General features: G+C 33.0%; 2 protein-coding genes and 2 long non-coding RNA genes across 4 annotated transcripts; all 4 read left to right on the forward strand.

Moving 5' to 3' along the window:
* The first annotated feature begins 4058 nt into the window (after positions 1-4058).
* LOC143531634 (uncharacterized) lies at positions 4059-4946 on the forward strand. Its single transcript, XM_077026888.1, has 3 exons — positions 4059-4369; positions 4469-4795; positions 4879-4946. Exons 1-3 carry the CDS (start codon positions 4249-4251, stop codon positions 4944-4946), a joined length of 516 nt encoding a protein of 171 aa, XP_076883003.1. The 5' UTR covers positions 4059-4248.
* Positions 4947-5015: 69 nt separating this feature from the next.
* On the forward strand, positions 5016-5605 carry LOC143531604 (uncharacterized). The gene is made up of 3 exons (XR_013135048.1): positions 5016-5076; positions 5205-5335; positions 5426-5605. It is a non-coding gene; the product is annotated as an uncharacterized LOC143531604 (long non-coding RNA).
* A 6228-nt stretch (positions 5606-11833) lies between these two features.
* On the forward strand, positions 11834-13425 carry LOC143531663 (uncharacterized). Its single transcript, XR_013135058.1, has 3 exons — positions 11834-11995; positions 13221-13267; positions 13360-13425. It is a non-coding gene; the product is annotated as an uncharacterized LOC143531663 (long non-coding RNA).
* Positions 13426-15172, forward strand: LOC143531662 (uncharacterized). Its single transcript, XM_077026910.1, has one exon. It carries the CDS (start codon positions 13441-13443, stop codon positions 15067-15069), a length of 1629 nt encoding a protein of 542 aa, XP_076883025.1. The 5' UTR covers positions 13426-13440; the 3' UTR covers positions 15070-15172.
* Positions 15173-23578: the final 8406 nt, after the last annotated feature.

Genomic DNA, 23578 nt, shown 5'->3' on the forward strand with positions numbered 1-23578 from the left:
GACAAAAGGACACAATGCCGAGAAAAATGCTCAATGACGAAAATAAACAAAACACACGATGATAAATAAAAAAAACACAATTGATCGCAATTTGTAGCACAATGCCGAACAAAATATAACACAATGTTAATGTTGAGTAGTATAACACAATATCAAAAAAAAAACACAATGTTAAGGAAAAATGACTAAATCAATAACGAAAATGAACAATAAATACAATAATAAATAAAAAGACACAATGATCTTTTTTTCTCAATGTTTTTTTTTTTTTGAACGAGGAAGATGGTGAAAACATTTTTGTGTTTTACTTTTTTCGTTTTTTATTAAATTTTGAGTTATCAATTTTTTAATTAATTTTTAAGGGTTTTTTTTTCTTTTGGCTAAATATCAATTTCATTTTTGTTCCTATTTGTAGAAAATTTACCATTTATTATTGGGGTAAAAGAACTCGAATAGGATTCCATGATTTAAATTTTCAAATGCAAAAAAGTCGAACCACCATTTACATAAGGGGGTGGGGGTGGTCCAATTTCCATCATTCACCACACCCAATGATGTTGTGACACCTCATTCCATCACATTTCATCACTAGTGATAGAATTTAGTGGAGGTGTTGGTAGTGTGATGAGTTTTGATATACACACACATATATATATATGTTTTTGTGTGTGTGTGATGGGTTTTATGTGGGGATTTGAACACGTGATGGTGATCACGCTAACCCCCCCCCCCCCCCATCACTCGCGATGAAAGAGGTGGTGGCGGTGTTCCAAAGGCCATCACGGACCACCTCGTCCCCCCTAACAACATGTAAAGTTTATAAAAAAATGAAACATGATGGGTGATAAACTAGACTCGAAATTAGGGCCGTGTAACGGTTTGGAATCGCTAGAACCAAACCGGATTCGAAAATGACTGAAAAACAGAACCAGATTTGGAACCTCTTATTTATCAAACCGGTTAAGTGAGAAAACCGATAATATCGGTTTTCGCTAATTAGTTCAGCGCCGAAACCGTTTCGAATTTTTATTTGTCATATGGGTTGTGTAAACTTTGCAAATTACAAAACAAGTTTATATAATTGTATGTCTTCTTTCACGGTAAATTAATTTAGATTACACCATAACATCCATTATATATGTGATTAAAATCTAATTGATGAAGTTATATATTTCATTAGTGGTAATAGATTAAAGGAAGATTATATCATTTTATATTATATTATCATGAAAACTTGAATCAAAATTAATATTGGTTGCTAGGTATTGAACATAAAAAAGGAAGATTTGATTTAAAGAATGATTGAATGGATGTCGGTTAATAAGTAACCATATAAAAATGGGGATTGGTAAATCTATCTAAAAAGTTTTTAATATTTCGGTTTTTCGGTTCCATGTCTAGAACGGTCGGTTTTACCTGGAACCGAATCGGGAATCGTTTAATGCAAATATAGAGAACCGAAAACCGTAAAACAACACACAATAGCAATTCTGATGCACCGATTTGATTCTGGTTCCTCAATTATGACGGATCCACACATTTGTTGCTCACTCGTACTCAAAATTCTTTTGAAAGCCAAATCTTTATCCTTTGATAAGAGTCACTTTAATAAAAGCATTTCTTTGTACACTCTCGACATACTATTTAATATTTATCTTTGGAGCACTCAGTCAACATACTATTCATTCCCTTTTTCTATTTTACATTAGCTTTTGAACTCGTATATTATATTAAATTTGTTAAATAATAAAAACAAATAAATCTAAAATCTCAAAGAAAATATCCTTATATACAACATTTGTTGTTTTATCACACGTATACTTATCGTCATCCAATATAAAAAATTTAGACCACGACTGCTAGTTACCCTAGATAATGCAACATATGGTGTTCATGGTAAACAACTGGACATCGAAGAAACAACCTAACCTTAAACAAATTATTGTTCTTATCTATTTTCTATTTGTTTAATTTCATATTTCTATTTGTTTGATCTTCAATCAATATTTTACTTTTAATTTCTTGACTATATTATAACCTAATTGTCAAAAATGGCTTTGACCAATAACCCAAGAATATCTTGGATAAATGAGATGAGACGAGATATTAGAAAATTATGAGTGAAAATTAAGCATAAAATTGATTATTTTATAACCCAAATGCCATAATGGTTTTGATCATGAAACATGGATAATTAGAATGAATAAGATAAGAGATTGAAAACCATAATGAAAAATTAGGCTAGAATTGAGTGTGAGCTTGACACATAAGCCTCATTGTTTTACTTCATTAGAAGAGTAAGATACGATAAGATTTAGAGTGGACTGTATTTTTCGTCCATGTGAATTATCCAAATATGCAGTTTTAGTCGAATAGTTTCAAATTTGCGATTTATGTCCCTGTAGTTTCATTCTACTTGCAATTAAACCGGAATTCACTAATCCCGTTAACTCTGGTCGTGAAACCCATCAACGCGCCCCTCACGTGAGGGATAATTTTGTCCTTTTTTTCATTTTCCCCAAATACGCCCCAACCCCTCACGTGTGGGGGCTTGCGAATTAGGACAAGGGTTATTTGAAGAGAAAATGACAAAACCGCCCCTCACGTGAGGGGCACGCAGATGAGTTTAACGACTAGAGTTAACGGGGGTTTAATTGCAAATGAAATGAAACCGCAAGGACGAAAATCATAAATTTGAAACTATTGAATTAAAACCACAGATTCAGATAAAACCATAAGGACGAAAACTGCAATTTACTTAGATTTATATTTATACGTTTACAAAAAATACAAGGACCCTCATGTAAAGTAGTCTTAATAGTTGGACCGAGTAACAGAATAGATAAAGGATGCAAATTGTAATAATATGTAAAGAATTTAGAATTCAAATCAATTAATCAATCAATCCGCAGAAAACCCCCAAATTTCAAATCTATCAATCGTTTATCTATCTGATAATAAAGTGTTCATCTCGGCGGCTGATTTTAAGTTTCCACTAAACTAAACTAAACTAAACTAAAGGTAACTTCTAAGCAGATTTAATTACTATGATAAGATCTGAATGAAATGTTCGATTTTCAATTTTGATTGTATTACTAATAAACTAGTTATTTGTGAATTGAATTGTGATGCCAGCGCATGAAACTGTTTGTTTGTTTGTTTGATGAAATGCCTGAGCCTCATTTAATTTATTTTTACCAGATGTGTTCTAAAACTCGTTAGGCTAGGCCTGTAATTGAACCCAACGAACGAGAACAAGAGCAACACGAACACTTAATTCAACACATATTTCGAGTTCGTGTTCGTTTATGTTCGTTTGTTTAACTTCTAAATGAAGAGTTTCTTTAACATATATAAACAAATGTAAACGTAGAATGAAACACGTGTTCATGTTCGTTCGTTTAATTAAAAGAACACAACTTTTTTGTTCATGTTAGTTCGTTTATTAAATAAACGAAAACGGTTCACGAACAGTTCACCGAATGTTCGGTTCGTTTACGAGACCACCTTAGGCGCTAGTTGAGCGGTGGGGTACCAACTAGCGATTAATCGGATTGAAATTTTATATGTTGTTTCTCAAACTTATAGATACAAAAATTCTCAAAATTTTATATATCATTTTTAAACTTATTAATCGGATTGGATTAATAACTATGATTTTTTAAATACTTCAAAGATTTTGATCGATATTGACTGTAATTTGACAGATTTTGACTGCTTTTGACCGAATACCGATTTTAGGGGCCGATTAGTGAGAAGTTGGCCATTAATCACCGCCTAGAACATATTTATTTGGTACTTAAAGATATTGTGATCTGAAAATTATGTCTCGTTTGAACAACTTAACAGATGTTGTAGAAAACTTCAAAGCACGTTTATTTTAGTTACTAAGCTGACTTTACAAGTTAGATGTTTAGCAGAATGAGTGAAAGTTTCACACTTGTAAAAGTACTAAATTGTAATGTTAATTGTGTGGAGTTGGAGATGGTAAGATGTTAAACTAGTGAACCTGTTTGATGAAATGGCTAATATAGTTTCTAGATATTATTTTAGCGAATAAAACTGTTTCTTTGACTTGATTTGAAACTTTCTTTGTTTGGAAATGTAACTGTAAAACATTATGTTTGCTGCTGGACATTACAGTAGTCTCTAATTGTTTGCTGCATTACTTCTGAAACTCTTATTTATACTGATTGTTGTATTTGAGTTCAGATAAGCTGTGTTGTGAGCTACTTTTATGTGTTTCCAATGCCGCCTAGACGGAAAGCAAGGAAGGTTACTAAACAGCCTGCATCGTCTCAGTTGAATAATTCACAGTCTAATGTTGACAGTGCGGTGGCAGAAGATAACACATTCCCTGACCAAGAAGGTATCTTCTTTTGCTATATATAATTTTTTTATAATTTAGTTTTGTGTTATGAAAATTTAGAAAGCAAAAATGGTTAGTTAACTCGTTACCATAACTCAGTTGAGCACCAGTGTGCTGCACTCAGGATGCTTCGTGATGTGGAAATTGAAAGATTACGATCTGATATTCGCTTGCTAAAATCCAGTATAAGCAAGGAAAAAGGACAGACCCTAATACTTAAATTCTTTGAGGAAAATCTTCCAAACCTAACGGTTTCAAGAACTGACATAAGTGAACCGATTGAAGTTAAATGGAAAGACAAGGATGACGACATATCTATGACCGCAGCTGATGGAGGAAGCATGATGCCTTATATTCTACAACAGATGGCCTTGGCTAATCCTGAATTCTCGTCTCTTGGTGGCTTTGACTTTTCATGTCAAACTGGTAAATTCTTATTCAAATATTCGATAACGATTTAAGTTTTTATCTGATGCATAGTGGTTTTTACTTATGTGGTTTGTTGACAGGAAGAACGAGCTTGATTGACGCTGATAATCTTCAGATCAAGGATTTTGTATGTATTTTATCACTTTAATATGTGTTTCTTTATTTACCGTCAATTATCTAATACAAATAATTATGGGGTCTTTTTTCCGGTTAATAGTCTAGGGGAGCCATCGGACACTCACATTCTTGGCATTGATGAATCGATGCAAACTCCTGGGGTATAATTTTTTAATACCTTAATTTTCATTGAATAATGTGAAATATTATTGAAATACTGTTTCTTTTCTGCATGGGTCACTTGTATATTGTTTCGAGTGATTTAATATAGGAGTTGTTATAATTGCAGGTAAGTAGCGGGAGGATGTCGGTTGGTATGACGCCTAAAACTAAGGCTTCCAAAACAGGGTGAGATGCTTCTGTCTGTTCATGGTTCACCCCTTGGTGTTTACAAGGAAAACAACATGGATGCAATACACGGTAAACATTTTTAATTAGGTTGTGTTTTGTAGCAAACTTTATAAGTTTATGTAAAGATTATTAATCATCATTTGAAAATTTAATCTGCAGAGACAGAGGAAGAATGAGCTGCTTCTTGCAGGTTATTTCTCATCAAAGGTGCATTAGGGTCGCTTTTTAAAGATACTGTTGTAGTGCGATTCATCGCATCTAAAATGCATGTTACGTGTTGATTTGTCGTGATTGAGCTTTCTGCTTCATGTTATCAATTTGTCATGCTACTTGCTGCTGCTTTTTTTTCATATAGTCTTGCTATATAAGGGAAAAAGGTTTGATTCATGTACTTATAAGAGAACAGACCATTTCAGGTTTTTTTTCTATTGTTATTATGGGTCAATTGGGTAAACTTAAAAGCATTAAAACTTGAAATTTGAAATCAAACATGTCACTCAAACAAGCCCGAATACAAAATGTTATTACTTTATGAATGATATGACAAATAATTGTTTATAGATAATTAAGATTTGTAAACACAAAATGTTTCGAGTCAACCTGACCTTGAAGAGCCAGTTTGATCAACTTTTATATTTCCCTGTACATATGCTTCAATTTTTGTATTAGGTCCATGTCTGCTTGTGTATGCTTTGTGAAGAAGCTTTTAAGTTAAAAAAATCTATATGAATGCTTTACACCAGTCCAAATGTATCACGATGTGGTGAGATAAAACCTATTTAGTTCAATCATTATTAGGTGATGTCGAAACTAAATGGTGGGGTGGGGTGGGGTGTGGGTGCAGGAATTAAAGTTGGGTTACATGAAACACCAAGTCTCTCTTAGTTATGTATCTAACTTCATGATTTATTTTTAAGTATCAACTGCGGACAAAATGTGACAATATTAACAGAATTACAAAGAATTGCAATCAAGTTTGTCATGAAAAAATTAGCATTATAAAAACCAAACATATATTACAAAATTCATTAAAAAATAGGGAACATGGCTGTAATAAAACAATGTTATTCCATCTAGAACTTGTTTCTTTTGGATTAAATTAAGACACGTGCCTAACCATGTGACATCAAACCATTTTTCTAATGAAAATAAAATTATCTCTATGCTTACAAACTTACAATATCGAATGTAACTTACTATTAATTTTTAAATAATATATTCTTATAAACTAAAATAAAACAGATTGATTAGTTCTATGTATGATATTCATTGTTAATCTATGATCTGTCCATATAAAATATAACACAAACAATCCAAGAACTTTTTATTTGAACATCTAAGTAATTTTAGGTTTTGTTAGGAAAATGTTTAATTCGAGTTGACAACTCAACTTGTATTAACTCCAGTGATCTCGTGATTGATGAGTTACTGATTTTTTATATTTTAACCGATCTCGTAATTCATGAACTAACTTTTTTTTTATATATTTAATGACTTTGTATGTTTCTCTTTATACAAGTATTAAATAACGACTTAACACTAATTTTAAATCATGTTGGTTATTTTGCTTGGGCAATTTTTTGAATCGTGTTATTACTCTCGGATAGAAGTACTTCGATCAGTTATTCAAAATCTTAATAAGATAATTTAAAAGTCTTAAACTGGTATGTGTCGTTTTGATTTGTAATCCAAGATAGACCAAAGAGTCACTATTTATATATCATTAACCATCACCCTGTTTGACCGAAACGATACTTTGCTTCACGAAGCCGTTTATGGGTTTTTTATAAGATTAGTTGGCGTGAGTCGATTCTGTGTGCCCCGTGGACTTGATATGGCGTGCCCCTTTACCCTTGTTTTTGTTGAAGTCGAAAACCAAATTCGTCTAGAATGCGCTTCACCCCTCCTATCTCGTAACAAGTGTAAAATAGAGAACTTTTGTTAGTTTTAAGCAAATCTTGATGCCTAAATAAATTGTTGGGATGAAAAATTTATACAAGTTATCAAACTTTTAACCTATAACTTTCTAAGAGGCTATGCCTTGGCCCAATCTTTCTGACACAAAATTTCATAAAAAGTAAGACGAGTCTCACCTTCTAACCAATCACTTAACCAGGAGATGACCCGTGACATAATAAGATATATAGACTAATGTTAACCTACAAATGTAGCTTTTAGCTTAGGGTCCACTGATTTTTTTTAAATCAAATTTAATGTTAACAACGACATACATAGGGGGTGCTTGGCTAAATTTGAAAACGTCTATGCTCTTGTGGGCCAATAAAAGTTAATGTCCATTAGTCCATATGTAATGGGGCTACAATTTCGGCAATTTTGGGTGCGAAGAAACGCGAACACCGCCCCCTAGGCGATTTTTGGGCGAAAAGGGGAGGGGGCGAGGTCTTCTCCTCGCCTGGAAGAAGGGGCGATATGTAATGTGGTGGGGCCGGCATGTATGGATGTGTGTGTTATATACATATATATATATATTATATTATTATTATATTACTAGTTGTAGCCCCTACACCATTACACCTCAAAAAAAATTCTTACCCCTTGCTGACTGGGCGCCACACCGCGCAATTCGCCCCCAGTTATAGCCCCTCCACTACGCATAGCCTAATGGTTGTATACTTATTTTCCCAAATAAATATAGGAATATTGGATTTTAATAATCCTTATTAAAGGTATTGGCCGATAATAATTCCTATTCGTTTTATCGTCACTGGTGGTCCCAAATTAAAAAAAGTTGGCTCCCAATGGTCCCCCGTTAAAAATGATTTTAACGGTGTTATAGTTTTTTCTGAATTTCAAACCACTGTTTTAGGGCTTTTGATCGTTAGAAGGATACGAGTCGATTGGTGTAAAACTTAGTTTGAAATAGTGCTTCAAAATGATGAAACAATGCTTCAATTCGGGTATTTGAACTTACAATTAACCAAAATCAAGTCGTTTGGATCATTGTTTCGAGCAAAGTTTTACACCAATCAACTCGTATCCTCCTAACGATCAAAAGCCCTAAAACATTTGTTTGAAATTCAGAAAAAACTATAACGCCGTTAAGTCATTTTTAACGAGGGACCATTGGGGGACAACTTTTTTGAATTTGGGACCGCCAGTGGCTATAAAACGAATAGGGATTATTATCTGGCAATGCCATTTAATAAGGATTATTAAAATCGAATATTTCATAAATACAAAACTGAGCTTATGAAAGTATGCAACTCAAGGCAAATTGTTCAAAGTTGAGTTTAATAAAATCTTTTACTAAACCAGGTAAGCGACGTCGTATTAATGGAGGCAAGATAATAAAATCATTTCATTTCATCTGCTACCTCCAAGTAGAGGTGCACAAATCGGTTTTTTTAAAAAAACCGGTTCGGTTATTAACCGGACCGGTTTTTTTTGGCCCGGAAAAAAACCGGTTCGGTTAATAACCGGACCGGTTATTAACCGGTTTTTGTATTTGAAAACCCTAACCGGTCTAACCGGTTAGGACCGATTTAGAAACCGGTTAGAACCGGTTACTAAACCGGTTTTTTTATTAACCGGTTTTCTAATAACCGGTCTAACCGGTTAACCGGTTTTTTTTTTTTTTTTTTTTTGGGTTTAGGGTTTAGGGTTTAGTTTGGAAGACCGAAGCCATTCTTTGCTTTCGTTGTTAGGGTTCTTTGCTTGGAAGATTAAAAACACATAACTTTCATTTATAGCTTTTAGATAAAAAATACAAACATTAAATCGTTATCGCATATTCGTAACTCAAAAATACAAACATTAAATAATGCTTAGACACGATTACATTAACAACTTGTTGTTTCTTACTCATTATTTGCCTCCATGTTTGCTGTTTCTTTAACTAATTTTCTTCGCTACCCGATCCCGAGCTATTCCTTAGGTAATCGTCGTACGCGGCTTCTTCATCGGTCATTGGTTGAGTGTGTCCTTGATTGACCTCGTCTTCATACAAGGCCGCCTCATAGTCCATTTCCCCCTCGAGTGAGCGTTGATGTTGTGCCCTATCTAAAGAGTCCAAATAATCCTTGTAGCAAATCGACATCTCTACAGCTGGTGGAGTGAGTCGAGTCCTCCTAATCGATATAACCCTGCCAGAAACAGAAAAAGCAGACTCCGAAGCTACCGTGGAAGCTTGGACCGTTAGTAAATCTTTGGCCATGGCGGCGAGGATCGGAAACTCATCCTCCTTACCTCTCCACCAAGCCAGCAAATCAAGACTTCTAAATTCATCCGGAGTCATGTGTTTCACAAAGTTGGTACCACCATACCTTCCAAGTTCACTGCTTGGGGTGTTTACCTTTTGACGTTTACCGGCGTCTTCCCAAATCATGTAGTACATCCCCATTTCAAGGTCGGTTTGGGATTGGGATTGGGCAACAGCTCTTAACGAGTCATGAATTTGGGAAGACGACCCGTATTTTGTAAGGTAAACATCATACATGTTTAACAAAGTGGTGTTGAAAGCATTCTTTAAAGTTTGGTTATAATAGGGGTTTTGATCGTCGTTTAACTCTAGCTCATCACAAATTTTTTCTATTAAAGCTTCAACACCACCAACATTGATGCAAGGGTTTAACGCAGCAGCACATGTCAAAACAGCGGGTAGTTGTTGAAAATATTTTCTAAATTTTTCTTTCATTTTTACACCCATATCAAAATAAGGTGCACCCCTACAATGAAGTTCACTCAACTTTGTGCACATGACAGCAATTTTTGGTAAAGCAATGGGGCTTGTTGGATAGTAAACCCCGGATAAACTAGTTGTGCAAGATTTAAAAATTTGAAGGACCTCCGTAACGATCTCAATCAATAACCAGTTTCTAGGATCGTACGGTGCACATTTACCCCTATTTGACAAAATTTGATGAAACGCAATTAATGATTCTTTTTGTTGGATGGCTTTCTCAAACATATCACAAGTCGAGTTCCATCTTGTTGGACAATCCCAATTTGGCCCCAACCATTGACAATTAGCTTCTACACAAAATTTTTTGTATCTTGAAAATGTTGTATTGTTGCTAAAAACATCTCGTAACATTCTTTTAAAATTGTTTCTTTGCGTTTCGATCACGTTTAACCCATCTTGCACGGCCAAGTTGATAATATGTGCAATGCATCGGCTATGAAAAAACGCTCCATCACAAATAAGTTTATACTTTAATTTTAAATGGCCAACCGCGGCCGTATTGTTGGACGCGTTATCAAACGAAATTGAAAAGATTTTATGTTCAATCTTGTATTGTCGAATGACTTTATCCAAGAGTTTAAAAATATTTCTACCCGTGTGAGGGTAATCAAACAATTGAAACGCAACGGTTCGTTTCATCATTTGCCACGACTCGGGGTCAACCCAATGAGCCGTCACACAAATGTATGAGTCGGGCGAACCATTAGGTACCGACCACACATCCGTTGTTAAGTTTACACCAGTTTGTAAGTTTGAAAAGTATGAAATTAGTTCGGTTTTAGCGTTTTTCCATGATTTAAGACAATCTCTTCTAAGGGTCGAACGACTTACGTGTTGGTAGCGTGGTTGAACATACTTTTGCATCATCTCCGTGAATTGAGGGTTGTCGAAGTGGTTGAAAGGAAGTGTTTGTTGAATCACAAAGTTTGAAAACTGTTGACGTACCGCTTCAAGGTCGTACGTAAACACCGTTCCTTGATTCGTCATCTCCGGCTGCGAACTACTTCCCGATTCGTCCTTCAAGGCCTTGCAAAAGGGCCTTTGTACATGCGCTTTTAAAGTGGAGTTTGCATCTTTGCCATAAAACTTCAAACAATGTTTGCATCGAGCTTTTTGGCTACCGTTAGACATTTCGCATAGGTCGAAATGTTGCCAAACATCATGGTTTCGTTTCGTGGGGATGACCCGAACGACCGTTTCTCCCGTGTTCGAGGCACCCATGTTGACGGATGAAGCAGCACTTTGGGAGGCCATGATAATCGACGACGAAATAAGAGCGTATGGAGTGGTAATGTGGTATAATTGAGCGTGAGATAACAAAATAATCGCGTATGTAATAAACGTTTAGAGCGTTTGGAGTTGTATAATCGAGTGTGATCTAACCAATACCCAAACCTAAGCTATATATAGATGTTTGTGGGGGTAAAATGGGAAAAAAAAACGGTCAAAAATAAAAAAAAACGGCTATATACCCGTTACTCAACGGGAAAAAAACCGGTTTTTAACCGGTTAACCGGGTTTTTTATAACGGTCAAAAACCGGTTTATAAAAAAACCGGTTAACCGGTTTTTTTATAAACCGGTTATTAAAAAAAACCGGTTTTTTAATAACCGGTTATTAAAAAAAACCGGTTTTTTTTATAACCGGTTATAAAACCAGTTTTGGCTCCAAATTGTGTAACCGATATACAAACCGCCGGTTTGTAAACCGGTCAAACCGGTTTACAAAAAACCGGTTTTCTTAAAAACCGGTTTCCGGTTTAAACCGGCAAACCGGTTCGAGGACCGGTTTTTTTGACCACCTCTACCTCCAAGCTTATTATTATTATTATTATTATTATTATTATTAATGGAGGCAAGATAATTTTGAACTACATCAGTACGTATCTCCTTTTACCTCACAAAGCACTTTTATAAGCTTGCTTTATTCATACGTTATAATATTAATATTCTTCCGTTTGCACAATTATTAATCTACTGTTTAATCCGCGTGGACTGATTTGATTGCTTGAGCTCTTGAAGCTTTCGGTACGTGTTGTGTTGTTAATCACCTTTGATTGATTAGTTAACTGTTAAAGTCGTTTAGCAACTCAAATTTGACCTAATTAGTCAGTTAGGTTTTCATTTAATGTATTATCTCGTGTATTGTAGATTCAGTTACATAATTAATGGCTTAAACTAGTAGTATTCACTGTTTGTAGTTGATCAGTTATTTATGCCTGTTAGCCATAAGTTATCACTAGTGGTTTTCGGTGTTTGCAACTAATTAGATGCCATAACTAAGGTAGATGTTGTTCATCAGTTTTGATTTGTGCATAAATTGATTAGGTAAAGTTGTTTAGCAGCTCAAATTTGACCTAATTAGTTAGGTTTTCATTTAATGTTTTATCTCGTGTATCTGTGTATTGTAGGTTACACAATTAATGGCCAAAACTAGTAATATTCAGTGATTGTAGTTGATCAATCATTGATGCCTGTTAGCCATAAGATGTCATTAGTGGTTTTCAATGTTGGCAGTATGTGAAGTTTGTTACAAATTTGATATGTTAGTTATTCTAATTAGATTTCGTAACTGAGATGGATCTTGTTCATCAGTTTTGATTTGTGCGTAGGTTGATTAGTTAAAAGTTGTTTAGCAAAATTGGATGCACTTTGATTATTATGTTTAAAACTAGTAGTATTCTATGTTTGTAGTGATCTGTCATGTGAAGCCTATTACTCATAAGATGTTACTAGTGGATTTTAATTTTTAATGTTGACAGCTATGTGAAGTTTGCTACAAATTTCATATATAAGTTATCCTAATTGCAGGTTCTATATGTTTTTTAGGTTAACTTCTTTTATCAGGCATGATTAGTTAGGTTTTTGTTTTATGTTTTTATGTTAATTCGATTGTAAATTCTGGTAGCTTCGTGTTATTTTGCTTATCTCATGTAAGTAGATCCAATTACACAATTAATGGCCAAAACTAGTAATATTCATTGTTTCTAGTTGATCAATCAGTGATGCCTGCTGGCCATAAGATATCACTAGTGGTTATGTGAAGCTTGTTACAAAATTTGATATCTGAGTTATCCTAATTACAGGTTCTACATATTTAGGTTAATTTCTTTTAGTAATATATGCTCACAAACTTTATAAGTTCTCATGAGTTTGAACTTTAAAACTAGTATTGTTTCTCCCTAAGTTACTAAGTTAGGTTGATATGAGGTATGATTCATGATTGAATGATTAATATATGGTTTTTTTGCAGGCTTGTTGCAGATGAATGTAGTGACAGCACTCACTCTGATCTTGTATGTTTCCTCATTCCATAATTCCATTAGCATAACAAATTATTAGCAATAAATTGACTAGTTTTTCTATTTCTTTAATTTCATTTTCAGTACAAGCATTTACAGCACTGCCACCATTGCTAGTGCTACTGAAGCAATCTAATCACCTGTTAATCGCAACCATTGGACTACATTACAATGTCTACAAATGGTAACACTGTAGTTGAAGTTGAGAAATCTAATGGAGCTAAAATCAAGAGTCGTGTTGATCTGCGAATTGATACATCCTCTCGAAGGGGATATCTTGGAGAAAATTTTCAAACTCCAAGTGACGGTAGTGTTACAAACCGAACACTGAGTTTTCTATTCAGTAATTTAGGTACACCAACCGCCAAGTTCCAAAAAATTGCACAAGATAGAGACAAATTCTCACGCACGGTACCTTCAAGCACAAGTCAAAGAATCAAGGACCGCATCACGAGAGTCTTTTCCAAGAAAATTGATTGGATATCATATCAAAAGTTGGCTAAAGATTGGATAAGAAACCCAATGAACATGGTTCTGTTAATCTGGATTGTAGTTGTTGCTGTATCGGGTGCAATACTCTTCCTTGTAATGACAGGTATGTTAAACCATGTGCTTCCTAGAAAAACTCAAAGAGACGCATGGTTTGAAGTCAACAACCAAATTCTAAATGCCCTTTTTACCCTCATGTGTTTATACCAGCATCCTCACCGTATTTATCACCTTATACTTCTGTTAAGATGGAGACCAAAAGATATCACAAAGTTAAGAAAGATATACTGCAAAGACAGAACTTATAAACCGCATGAATGGGCCCACATGTTAGTTGTTATCTTGCTGCTTAACCTTAACTGTCTTGCACAATATGCTTTATGCGGTTTAAATGTCGGTTACAGACGATCAGATAGACCTGCAATCGGTGTGGCTATAACTATCTCTGTAGCAATCGGTGCACCCGCTGTTGCTGGTGTGTATACTGTTGTTAGCCCTCTCGGGAAAGAATACGATACCCCTACTGATGAAGAATCACAACTTAAACAAGACAGTGTTCATAAAATCCAACCGGGTCAACAAAGGGTCAAATCATTTGAAAGAAGATTCTCATTCACCCCACGAGACGAACAAGCAAACGAAATTACTCCAAAATGGAGTGGGGGTATTTTTGATTTTTGGGAAGACATATCTTTGGCATACCTCTCGTTATGTTGTAGCTTTTGTGTTTTTGGGTGGAATATGGAGAGGCTCGGTTTTGGAAACATGTACGTTCACATAGGAACGTTTCTTTTATTCTGTTTGGCGCCTTTTTGGATATTTAATCTGGCTGCTATTAACATTGACAACGAGACCGTGCGTGAGGCGTTGGGTGTAACAGGAATCTTTTTATGTTTATTTGGTTTGCTTTATGGCGGGTTTTGGAGGATTCAAATGAGAAAAAGATTTAATTTGCCTCCAAATAATTCATGTTGTGGTAAACCTGCGGTCGCTGACTGTGCATTGTGGTTGTGTTGTTGCTGGTGTTCACTTGCTCAAGAAGTGCGTACGGGAAATTATTATGTAATTAAAGAGGATAAGTTTTATAAAAACACAAGTGATGAGACCAATCAGAATCCTAATTCGACTTTACCTCCAGAAGACGTAGAGATCGGTTCAAAATCTGGCCCGAGTTCTCCATTGCAAAAAACCTCATTTGCCCCCAGCCCTAGCAGGTTTTTAATTGAACATCAAGGACAGCAAAGTCAATCTGGTGATGGTGTAACTCTGGAACCACCGGTTCCGTCTGTTATTAACAGAGAACGTGATTGAAATGAAAAAACGTGTTTAGTTTGTAGGATAAGGTTGTTGCATGGACGAAGTTTTCTCTGTACTTAACTTTTTTATTATTCGGTTGTCATGTAAAGTTTGAGAATTTAGTTTCTGCTGTGTGCACTTTATTTTGTTTATTTTTAATAATGTCAAACGTTAAAAAGTTTGTGAATTCAGTTGTTTTTTGGAGCTGCTAACTACCAATTGCTGATCTGTCATCCTTCTATAATCCAGCCTTGAAAGCATGGTAAGCTTCCTTCTGCAATTATTGTTAACAGGTAGATTTGACTATCTTTATAAAATGTAACATTTTAAAAAATATATGTATTGACACTTGGCTTTACTGATGTATCTTGCAGGGGTAGCACTGCTCAAAAACATATCTGGTAAGTCTTGGTTCACAACGTAAATATGATTACTGAAGCCATCACTCGAAATTTGGTATTTCACATATGGCGTAAAAGTGAGATTTTGATTTTAAATCATATATACTGCATTTCATCTCGCATTGATGATGAAGAAAAGTTGGGTTTTGGGAATTAGTGTGAAGGTGTAATTATCTCTAAATTCATTTAAATGATTATTTAGTTATTAAGCCTGACAAAACGGGTGAGACAGGTTGGGTAATAGATCAGAACATATTCGAGCAAATAAATTAAGGGTCAAAACAGGGGTGACCAGGGAGCATGGTAAAACCAGTATGAGCCTATAAGTTCTATAACCAATGTTTGTTTTATAGATTTTCGTAGCCTGTTGATTTTGTTTATAGGCATTTCAATTCATTTGATTATCGGAAAGAATGGTTTAGTTAATTCGGTATTTCGGTTAATCGTAGGCGTTGGATGTGGGGGAATTTAAGCTAATATTAACTACTAAATCCAATTATATCTTCGTCAAAGAAAATATTAGCAATCCTTATTAACAAATAAGAATGATTGATAACATGTATGTACAAAAGTCGATAACAATTTTTTATTTAACATATTAATTATAAGAAATAAAGTTTGTGGATTTTTTGAATATCAGCTCATGGTTTATTTGCTTATTATATACATATTATCATAACCGAATTATAGATTCGGTTATGAAAAAAGTAATAGCCAAACCATTCATCTCTTAATCAGATTGGTTATTTCTAATGAACCTTTTTGCTGATTTTTATGCTCATCTGTCATCTATAAACTATTTTCGGTCAAAACTTTTGTTTAAAAAAAGCGTAGAACATTTGAGAGTTGAGTTTTAGGTCCCAGAACGTCTGAGGCATGAAGCATTATGTAAGGCGTTAGCTATTATAAAATAGTATAATAAGTTATTATAGATGATATTTGAATATGTTCAATTTTATGCAGTAAAAACTAAGGTGTTAAAATAAACAAAGTGTAAAAGAAATTCTCTAGGTACAACAGTTTGTGTAGAGATTCACTTATAACTCACTCAGCTCATAGTCTAGTCTTATTGAGCAGCATTGAAAAGACGTGTAGGTTGCAATGTTCGTATTTGAAACCAAAAATATATCGAAATGGGTTAACATGTTAGGTATTTACGGTGGCGAGTGCTGACATGTGAAGGCTGCGGGGAAGGTGTGCCACCAAACAACACGACATCACAAACGTGGGTGTTGCCGAACCATTTGAATCCGTTTTAAAACAAGTTTTGTACACAAAAATCTAGATCAATCAATTTTCAAAATATTTGTCACCATTCCACTTAAAAAATTCCTAGATCATAATATCAATGTTGCTTTCAGTTTCACATCATCTACAACGTTTTAAGAAAAACAGTAACATGCTTTCCTTGGTGCATGATCGACAGGAACCACATCAATTTATATTACTTGGTCTCCACAATGGTAAATTTGGAATGATAACGACTTAAAGAGTAGTGGGAATCTATGTCATTTGCAAATTGTAATCCCCTAAATTTGAACTTCCACTCCGGATATTTGTGTTTGCAACCATACGAGATGGAGAAAAATATACGAGTGAAAGTGAGAAGAAAAAGGGAGATATACACATGTAAAACCATTCCCATTAGGTGTTGCATATTATTGTGATTGAGTTCTCTATATTATATAAAGTAGCTGTGTGTGGAATATATGAGAGAGAGAGAGGATCAGGATCATGAGAGAACCTTTTTAAAATTGAGAACTATGAGAATCATTTTGGACCACAAAAAACTTAAAAATAAAAAAATCATAAAATAAAAAAAAACACAAAAATCAAAAAAAATATAAAAACCAAAATTCTTATTTTATCATCCCGGTTTCATAAAAAAAACTATGTTTAGCTAAATTATATACACATATGTATAATATATACATATATGTATATTTACATGTTTTTTTTGTACACATGTGTATAATTTAAGATAAATGATACTGTACATATGTGTATATTACGTAACTAAAGATTATATAAAATTATACATATGTGTATAATACGACGTTTTTTTTTATTTTTTTGTATTTTTTTAATGAAACCGGAATGAAATATAAGAATTTTGGTTTTTTTACTTTTTTAAAATTTTTGTTATTTTTTGTTTTATGATTTTTTTAAATATTTTTTTAAATGTGTTTTTAGTGGTCCAAAATGGTTCTCAAAGTTCTCAATTTGCAAAAGGTTCTCTTAGGATCCTTACCCTATATATATATATATGATTGATTTCTTTTGAGAACCATTTTGAGTTTTAAGAACTCGAAAGAACTCAACGTGACAATTAATTTTTTTTTCGAATTTTTTTTACACATGTGTAATACGTAAGTGTAAGTGATGTACAAAAAATTACGGTATTTTTTTACACAACGAATCGACTTTTTACACATGTGTAACTAACGTTTAAACTTGTGTAATTATCAAAAATACTTATTCTCTCTCCTGCTTCATTTTTTAATTAAATTTAATCTCAGCCACATATTTCATATCATTTAATTAAATGTGTGGTTCAAAATTGAGTTCTTAAAGTTCTTAAAACTCACCATGGTTCTCAAAATAACTCTCCCCTATATATATATATATATATAAACTTTTGTTTATACTTTTGTTTATGAGTAAATTTACAAAAACAATGTTCATCCTTAATATTTTTTTTAATATTCGCTGAAAGTGATTGTGTGTAAAGAAAAGAAAAATGGGTCATGATAAATCATAAAAGTATTAAAAAAAATATTATTTAGTTGAAAATAATTCAGTCTCATACCTGATTAAAAAATCATGTCTCATATTCAACACATTACTCGTCGGGTAATCACCCACCAAGTATCGGGCATAGCGACGGGTATCAGGTATATCCATTAGAGTTTTAAAAATACCCGTCAAGATTTCCGCGTGCATTTTTAGCGTTTCCATTCTAATTTTTATATATAACACCTACCAATAATTGATTAGAAAGAACAAATACAATTTTGTTTTGATCCCTATAACTTAATAATGTAAATTATCAATAATGAAATACCTAGAATCATAATTATTAATCATTAATTAATAATAGCTTACAAATTCAAATAATAACTAACTATTAAGAGTATATATACTTGAAAGAGAAAACTTTTGGAAGAAAGTCATATTTTAATTCAACTATTCAAAGCAAATGCCTTCTTTGTAACAATTTTTTAATCCATTCTATCGTGCAGAAAGTAGATTGATATGCTGCTGATTTGCATCACATGATTGCAAATGTTATTTTGTTAATACTGCTGGCAGGGATCGACACATTATTTTATATTACTCACCAAACAACAAACAAAGTTCTATTGAAACTTTATTAAGAAAAGTTAAATGTTGCATTCTTAGTTTGAAACGCCTCTAAATAAACTTTCTGAATCGTGTGTGATCACCTTCATCTTAAAATATTTTCACACTACTTTCCGAATTATAATCCGATTAAAAAATAGTTCAAGAAAGAGTATTTATTCTTCTGTTGTAATTGTATATCAGTCACTCCCGTTTTGGTGGGGTTGTTAAAAGTTTTACCTTAGGTTCTTCAAAAGTGTATCATATTCCTGGGTTTAAGCCTAAGTGAAATACCATTAGATAGATTAGGCCTCACGACATCAGACCCCCTAAGAATACTCCAAGGATTTGTATGTGTTCGTTGTTAAAAAAATGTATATTAAAATTAAACGAAAGCCTTTATATTATAGTCACATCGGATCCCTCTAAGAGTACTCTTAAGGCTTTGTTTGTGTTCGCCTTTAAAAAAATGTATATTAAAATTAAACCAAAGCCTTTATATTATAGTCACATAGTGGAACTTAGAATCTACGAGGTTTTAGCTTATGGGTTTCCACTATCCAACCCAAACTTGGGTTTCCACTAAAGAGTAAAGAAGCCCAACCCCACCACTATCTGTATAAAATAAAAAGATTTTAAGGACAAACTATTGAACAAAAATAAATTTGTGCAAACCATATAAAACTTGTCATCCACATCCTAATAACTAATAAATAAAGTTACCAAATCCTTATATTTCAAGAAAAAAGAAAGAAAGTTTTAACATAAAAGACTCCTACAATCCATTATGTAAACCTTAACCTCTTCCATGAAATTATAAGAAAAACTACATTGAATTGTTATATATATACTAATGTCATGCATTACATTTAACTATACCAAATGGGATGTGAGAGGTTTTAAAAAGTGAGAGATAAAATTAAAAAATAATGGTTTTTAGTTAAATTATACGGATGAGAATAAAGAACGGGATGTCATTCGCTTTGAGATATGTTATATTCTTTTTTACTTGTATTATAAATTTGAATTAGCAGTATACGCTATATTATAATAGGAGAGTACAAAGGAACAATACCTAGTGAAATCCTACTAAGAATAAAAATTACTTGTAAAATCTACGTACTGTATAACATAATAAGGTAAAATCTACCTTATTATGTTCAGTTTGTTGAAATCATTCACAAAAAGTTTATCATTTGTTTGGTGAATGTCAAGCGTAGGATAGACTATGGAATGCTGCTCGTTGGATTGATGAAGATTTGCATGTTTTAGAAGTCACTATGGTCGTGCACTTGTGCTTAGATTCGGTTCACATGCATGCTTATGAAAAATTTTTGGTTGATGTGATCTTTGGCACGCCTGGTGATCTTATGGCGATTTTATAAGAATAAAGTTCATGGCAAGAGCTTGAAGCTTAATGAGAATATTGTGAATATATCGTTGCTTGCTCGTATAACTTGTTTAATATAGAAATAGAAAGTCGAACATTAGTTGGGTTCATTGATTACAAAGCCCACTAATAGTCACATAATTTGGTTTTTTATTCCTTCTAGCTTCTTGCTAGTGAGTTCTTTATATATAAAATTGAGTTAAAAAAACGATGAAAAAGAATAAAAAAAATAAGAAGTTTTATGAAGATTATAGAAGATAATTGGACATGATGTACATCTACTAAGACTTTTCAACGCCGTATTTTTACACTAGTCTACATGGCTCCAGCATGTGGAAAGGGTAGCGTTGATGGAGCACAACCTTTGTCTCACATCATAAATAATTAAATAATAAAAAATAGGTTGTATGTGAAAATGATGAGTATGATAGTACTGCAAGTAAATATGTATTCAGATAAAAAAACTGATATATCATACTAACTAGATCTACATATAAAGAAAATGACTTGGATAGCTGGAAGTATAATAGTTGAAGAAATAACAAAATGGCTATTAAGATAGCCTCATATAATGGTCGGGCCCCTCTAATGTGACAATGTCAACTACTATATTACTTTGATTTAAAGAGTCCATTTTAACTAACTATTCATGATTTTTCAAAAGAAACAACACTCCACATGACTAAACTAAAAGTAAGTTAAGGGCAATTGGTCTTACTGGTTAAAAGGTAATTTCTAAATCATTCAGTTATTTTTAAAATTTATTTATTAATGATATAGAGATAACCATTAAATAAAATTATTGATAATCATTAAATAAAATTATTAAGAGGCTGTCAAATAACAACTTTGTCTCATCAATTCCTTGCTAAAATTGGGATAACACTTTGTGAATCGTCCTTGTGGCCATCACTTGGTTCTTTTGGCAACGTTTTGGGAGGTCTTAGTTTTTCGTCACTTTAGACACCACCGACGTTTCACGATAACCCATTCGATCTGCCATATTCTTCTTTGTCGCCCTTGAATTCACAACATTCCTAAAAGGTAATTAAAGTATATTTTTTTAGGAATTCATAAACTTATCGAAAAAACAAATAAAAAAAGATGATCAACTTGTTAAAGAGTTAACAAACTCTTATATATATATATATGGTTTACTCGGAAAATATAGCATAAATGGCTCAAACTTAAGAAAAACATAATATAGTCTACGAGTGGAGTTACGGGGCCCATTAGCGAGTAACTAAAAGGTCTTGACGAGCAAGATCTTGTGCCAACTGCCAAATAGAAGTAGGCAGTTTGACCCAATTGTCAGACCCAAAATCCATCATTTAAATTTCTAATTCGACTTTCACAACAATAAAGCCTTTCCTTATTTAATTTGACGTGTTTTCTAGCTATCCTATGTAATTTAAGTCCTTATTTAATGTCTTAAATTTCATGTTTTCAATTTTGTTTTATAATTTCAAAAATTTAAAAAACTTGTCAAATTTATAAATTCGTATATAAACGGTTATGTTGTAATTAGTATGGTTTTTTGAAAATTCAATAGGCACCCATCTTATTGAGAATTATCATCTCTGTTATATTTTGTCGCTGCCGCACTTGATCAGTTCAGATCTCACGTTTAAATAAAGTTCTTTTTCTAAAGATAAGCTTATTTTGTAAAAATAGAAAACTTTTAAACGCGTAAAGCAGTCAAGCATAAAACTTATGTAACTTTGATGAGTTGATACATAGCATTTTTGCACTTTGATGGATACTTTTTACCACTTTGATACATAAATATATTGTGCTACTTTTTACACTATAATGTATACGATTTATTTACACGTAGATACACCACATTCTTTAGAAGTTTAGGGTACCACAAATGGTGTATTTATAAAAGCAAGTAATATATTAATATAATAATAATAACATGTCACAATTATCATATAATAATTGGGTCAGAGATGGACAATAAACTAAAAAAGCAACTATTGGTGTCTTGTTTTATGGGTTAAAGACAAAGCACCGTTCTTATAATTTCTGCCATGAAAATAATAGGAGCGAAAGTAGGTGGACTCCCCCTTGTACAGTTGTACATGCTCGCATGAATTTACTTTCATATGAAATTAAAGTAGTGGAAGCTAATTGTATTATTCGGATATTCGGGATTACAATATTCGGTTTTGTAATATGTATATTGTTGAAGACTTAAAAGTAAATTGTATTCTGGGATGGACCTACGTGGTAATCAGGGGTTCATGAGAACCCTCAGGTTTCGAAATAATAGTGTAATGTTTATAAAAAACTTTTCTGTGTTTCACAATTTAATTTGAAGTTTTTTTTTTCTTTTTGCACGTTTAGGGTTTTAGGGCCGGTTTTAATGTTTTGTAAAACTTTTCAACCCACGGAATACAACACAACCGCTACTGACATGTCTCTTCACCCATAGAATATACACATAAAATTTGTGTGGATTTAGTACGAACCAAATGAGCAACCAAGTTTAGATCTATGTAAAACTTGAATTTTGAAATATTAAGATTGTAATAATATATTAAGTTATAACTTATAAACTTACAAATATTAAAAATTAGACTAAATTAAAATGAGTCAAACTAGACAACGAGTCAACGAGTGATCATACATTTGCTCAATGGCTCAAGCTTGACTCTTTAGTCTTTACAAACTAAGCTTTCAATCCACAAATTTTTTAAACAACTTATCGAATTTATTAACATGTTTAATTAACTTAACTAAGACTTTTATGGACACATCTAATAAAGAGTCGTGTACATCAACTTATAGCTAAATATATAGATCATTGACTATAGTTTAGTGTAAAAGAAAACATATAATGAACGTAGAAATATTATTCGTAAAGCCAATAATCATTTTATTCAAGGCCCATGAATTTGATAGACATGTGTCATAAACACGTAGAAACTTCTTGAACTCTATAATTGTAGGCTTTGAAATTAAATTGATGTTTCTATAACCAAGTCATAATATTAATAATGACGTGGACCACTTTAAATCTTATCCTTAAAATATTAGCTTACTCTGTCATATGAGAAAAACCTCTCGTCTAAAGGTTCATTTCGGCAAAATCCGGTTATAATAATATTCGAGCTAGAGACTTTATGACCTCCATCCAAAATCTTCACTTCTCCTCTAATTTCAGTTAAACTAAAGCTCATTGGCCACAATCAGGTACGTAATTACGGAACTAGGTTTGATTGTATTAATCTTTAATAATCAAACATCACGGGTTATTATAATTATATGTTCTTTATAGATACGATACTAGCTCGTGTACTCTTATCTATGTAAAATAATTAGGGTTTGTACGACTTATCAACTACTAATGTTCGGTGTATTTTATAGGCAACATCGGATATAT

The sequence above is a fragment of the Bidens hawaiensis genome, unplaced genomic scaffold, assembly GCF_021521415.1.
Source record: "Bidens hawaiensis isolate Kalapana, Puna unplaced genomic scaffold, B.hawaiensis_p1.1 tig00009196_1, whole genome shotgun sequence".
In the NCBI taxonomy this organism is placed as follows: Eukaryota; Viridiplantae; Streptophyta; class Magnoliopsida; order Asterales; family Asteraceae; genus Bidens; species Bidens hawaiensis.

Excerpts from the sequence above, each read along its gene's own strand:
- LOC143531634 (XM_077026888.1), top strand. The coding sequence starts at position 4,249 with ATGCCGCCTAGACGGAAAGCAAGGAAGGTTACTAAACAGCCTGCATCG. Across the intron at positions 4,370-4,468 it reads CACATTCCCTGACCAAGAAG|TTGAGCACCAGTGTGCTGCA; the intron begins GTATCTTCTTTT and ends ACCATAACTCAG. Across the intron at positions 4,796-4,878 it reads TGACTTTTCATGTCAAACTG|GAAGAACGAGCTTGATTGAC; the intron begins GTAAATTCTTAT and ends GTTTGTTGACAG.
- LOC143531662 (XM_077026910.1), top strand. The coding sequence starts at position 13,441 with ATGTCTACAAATGGTAACACTGTAGTTGAAGTTGAGAAATCTAATGGA.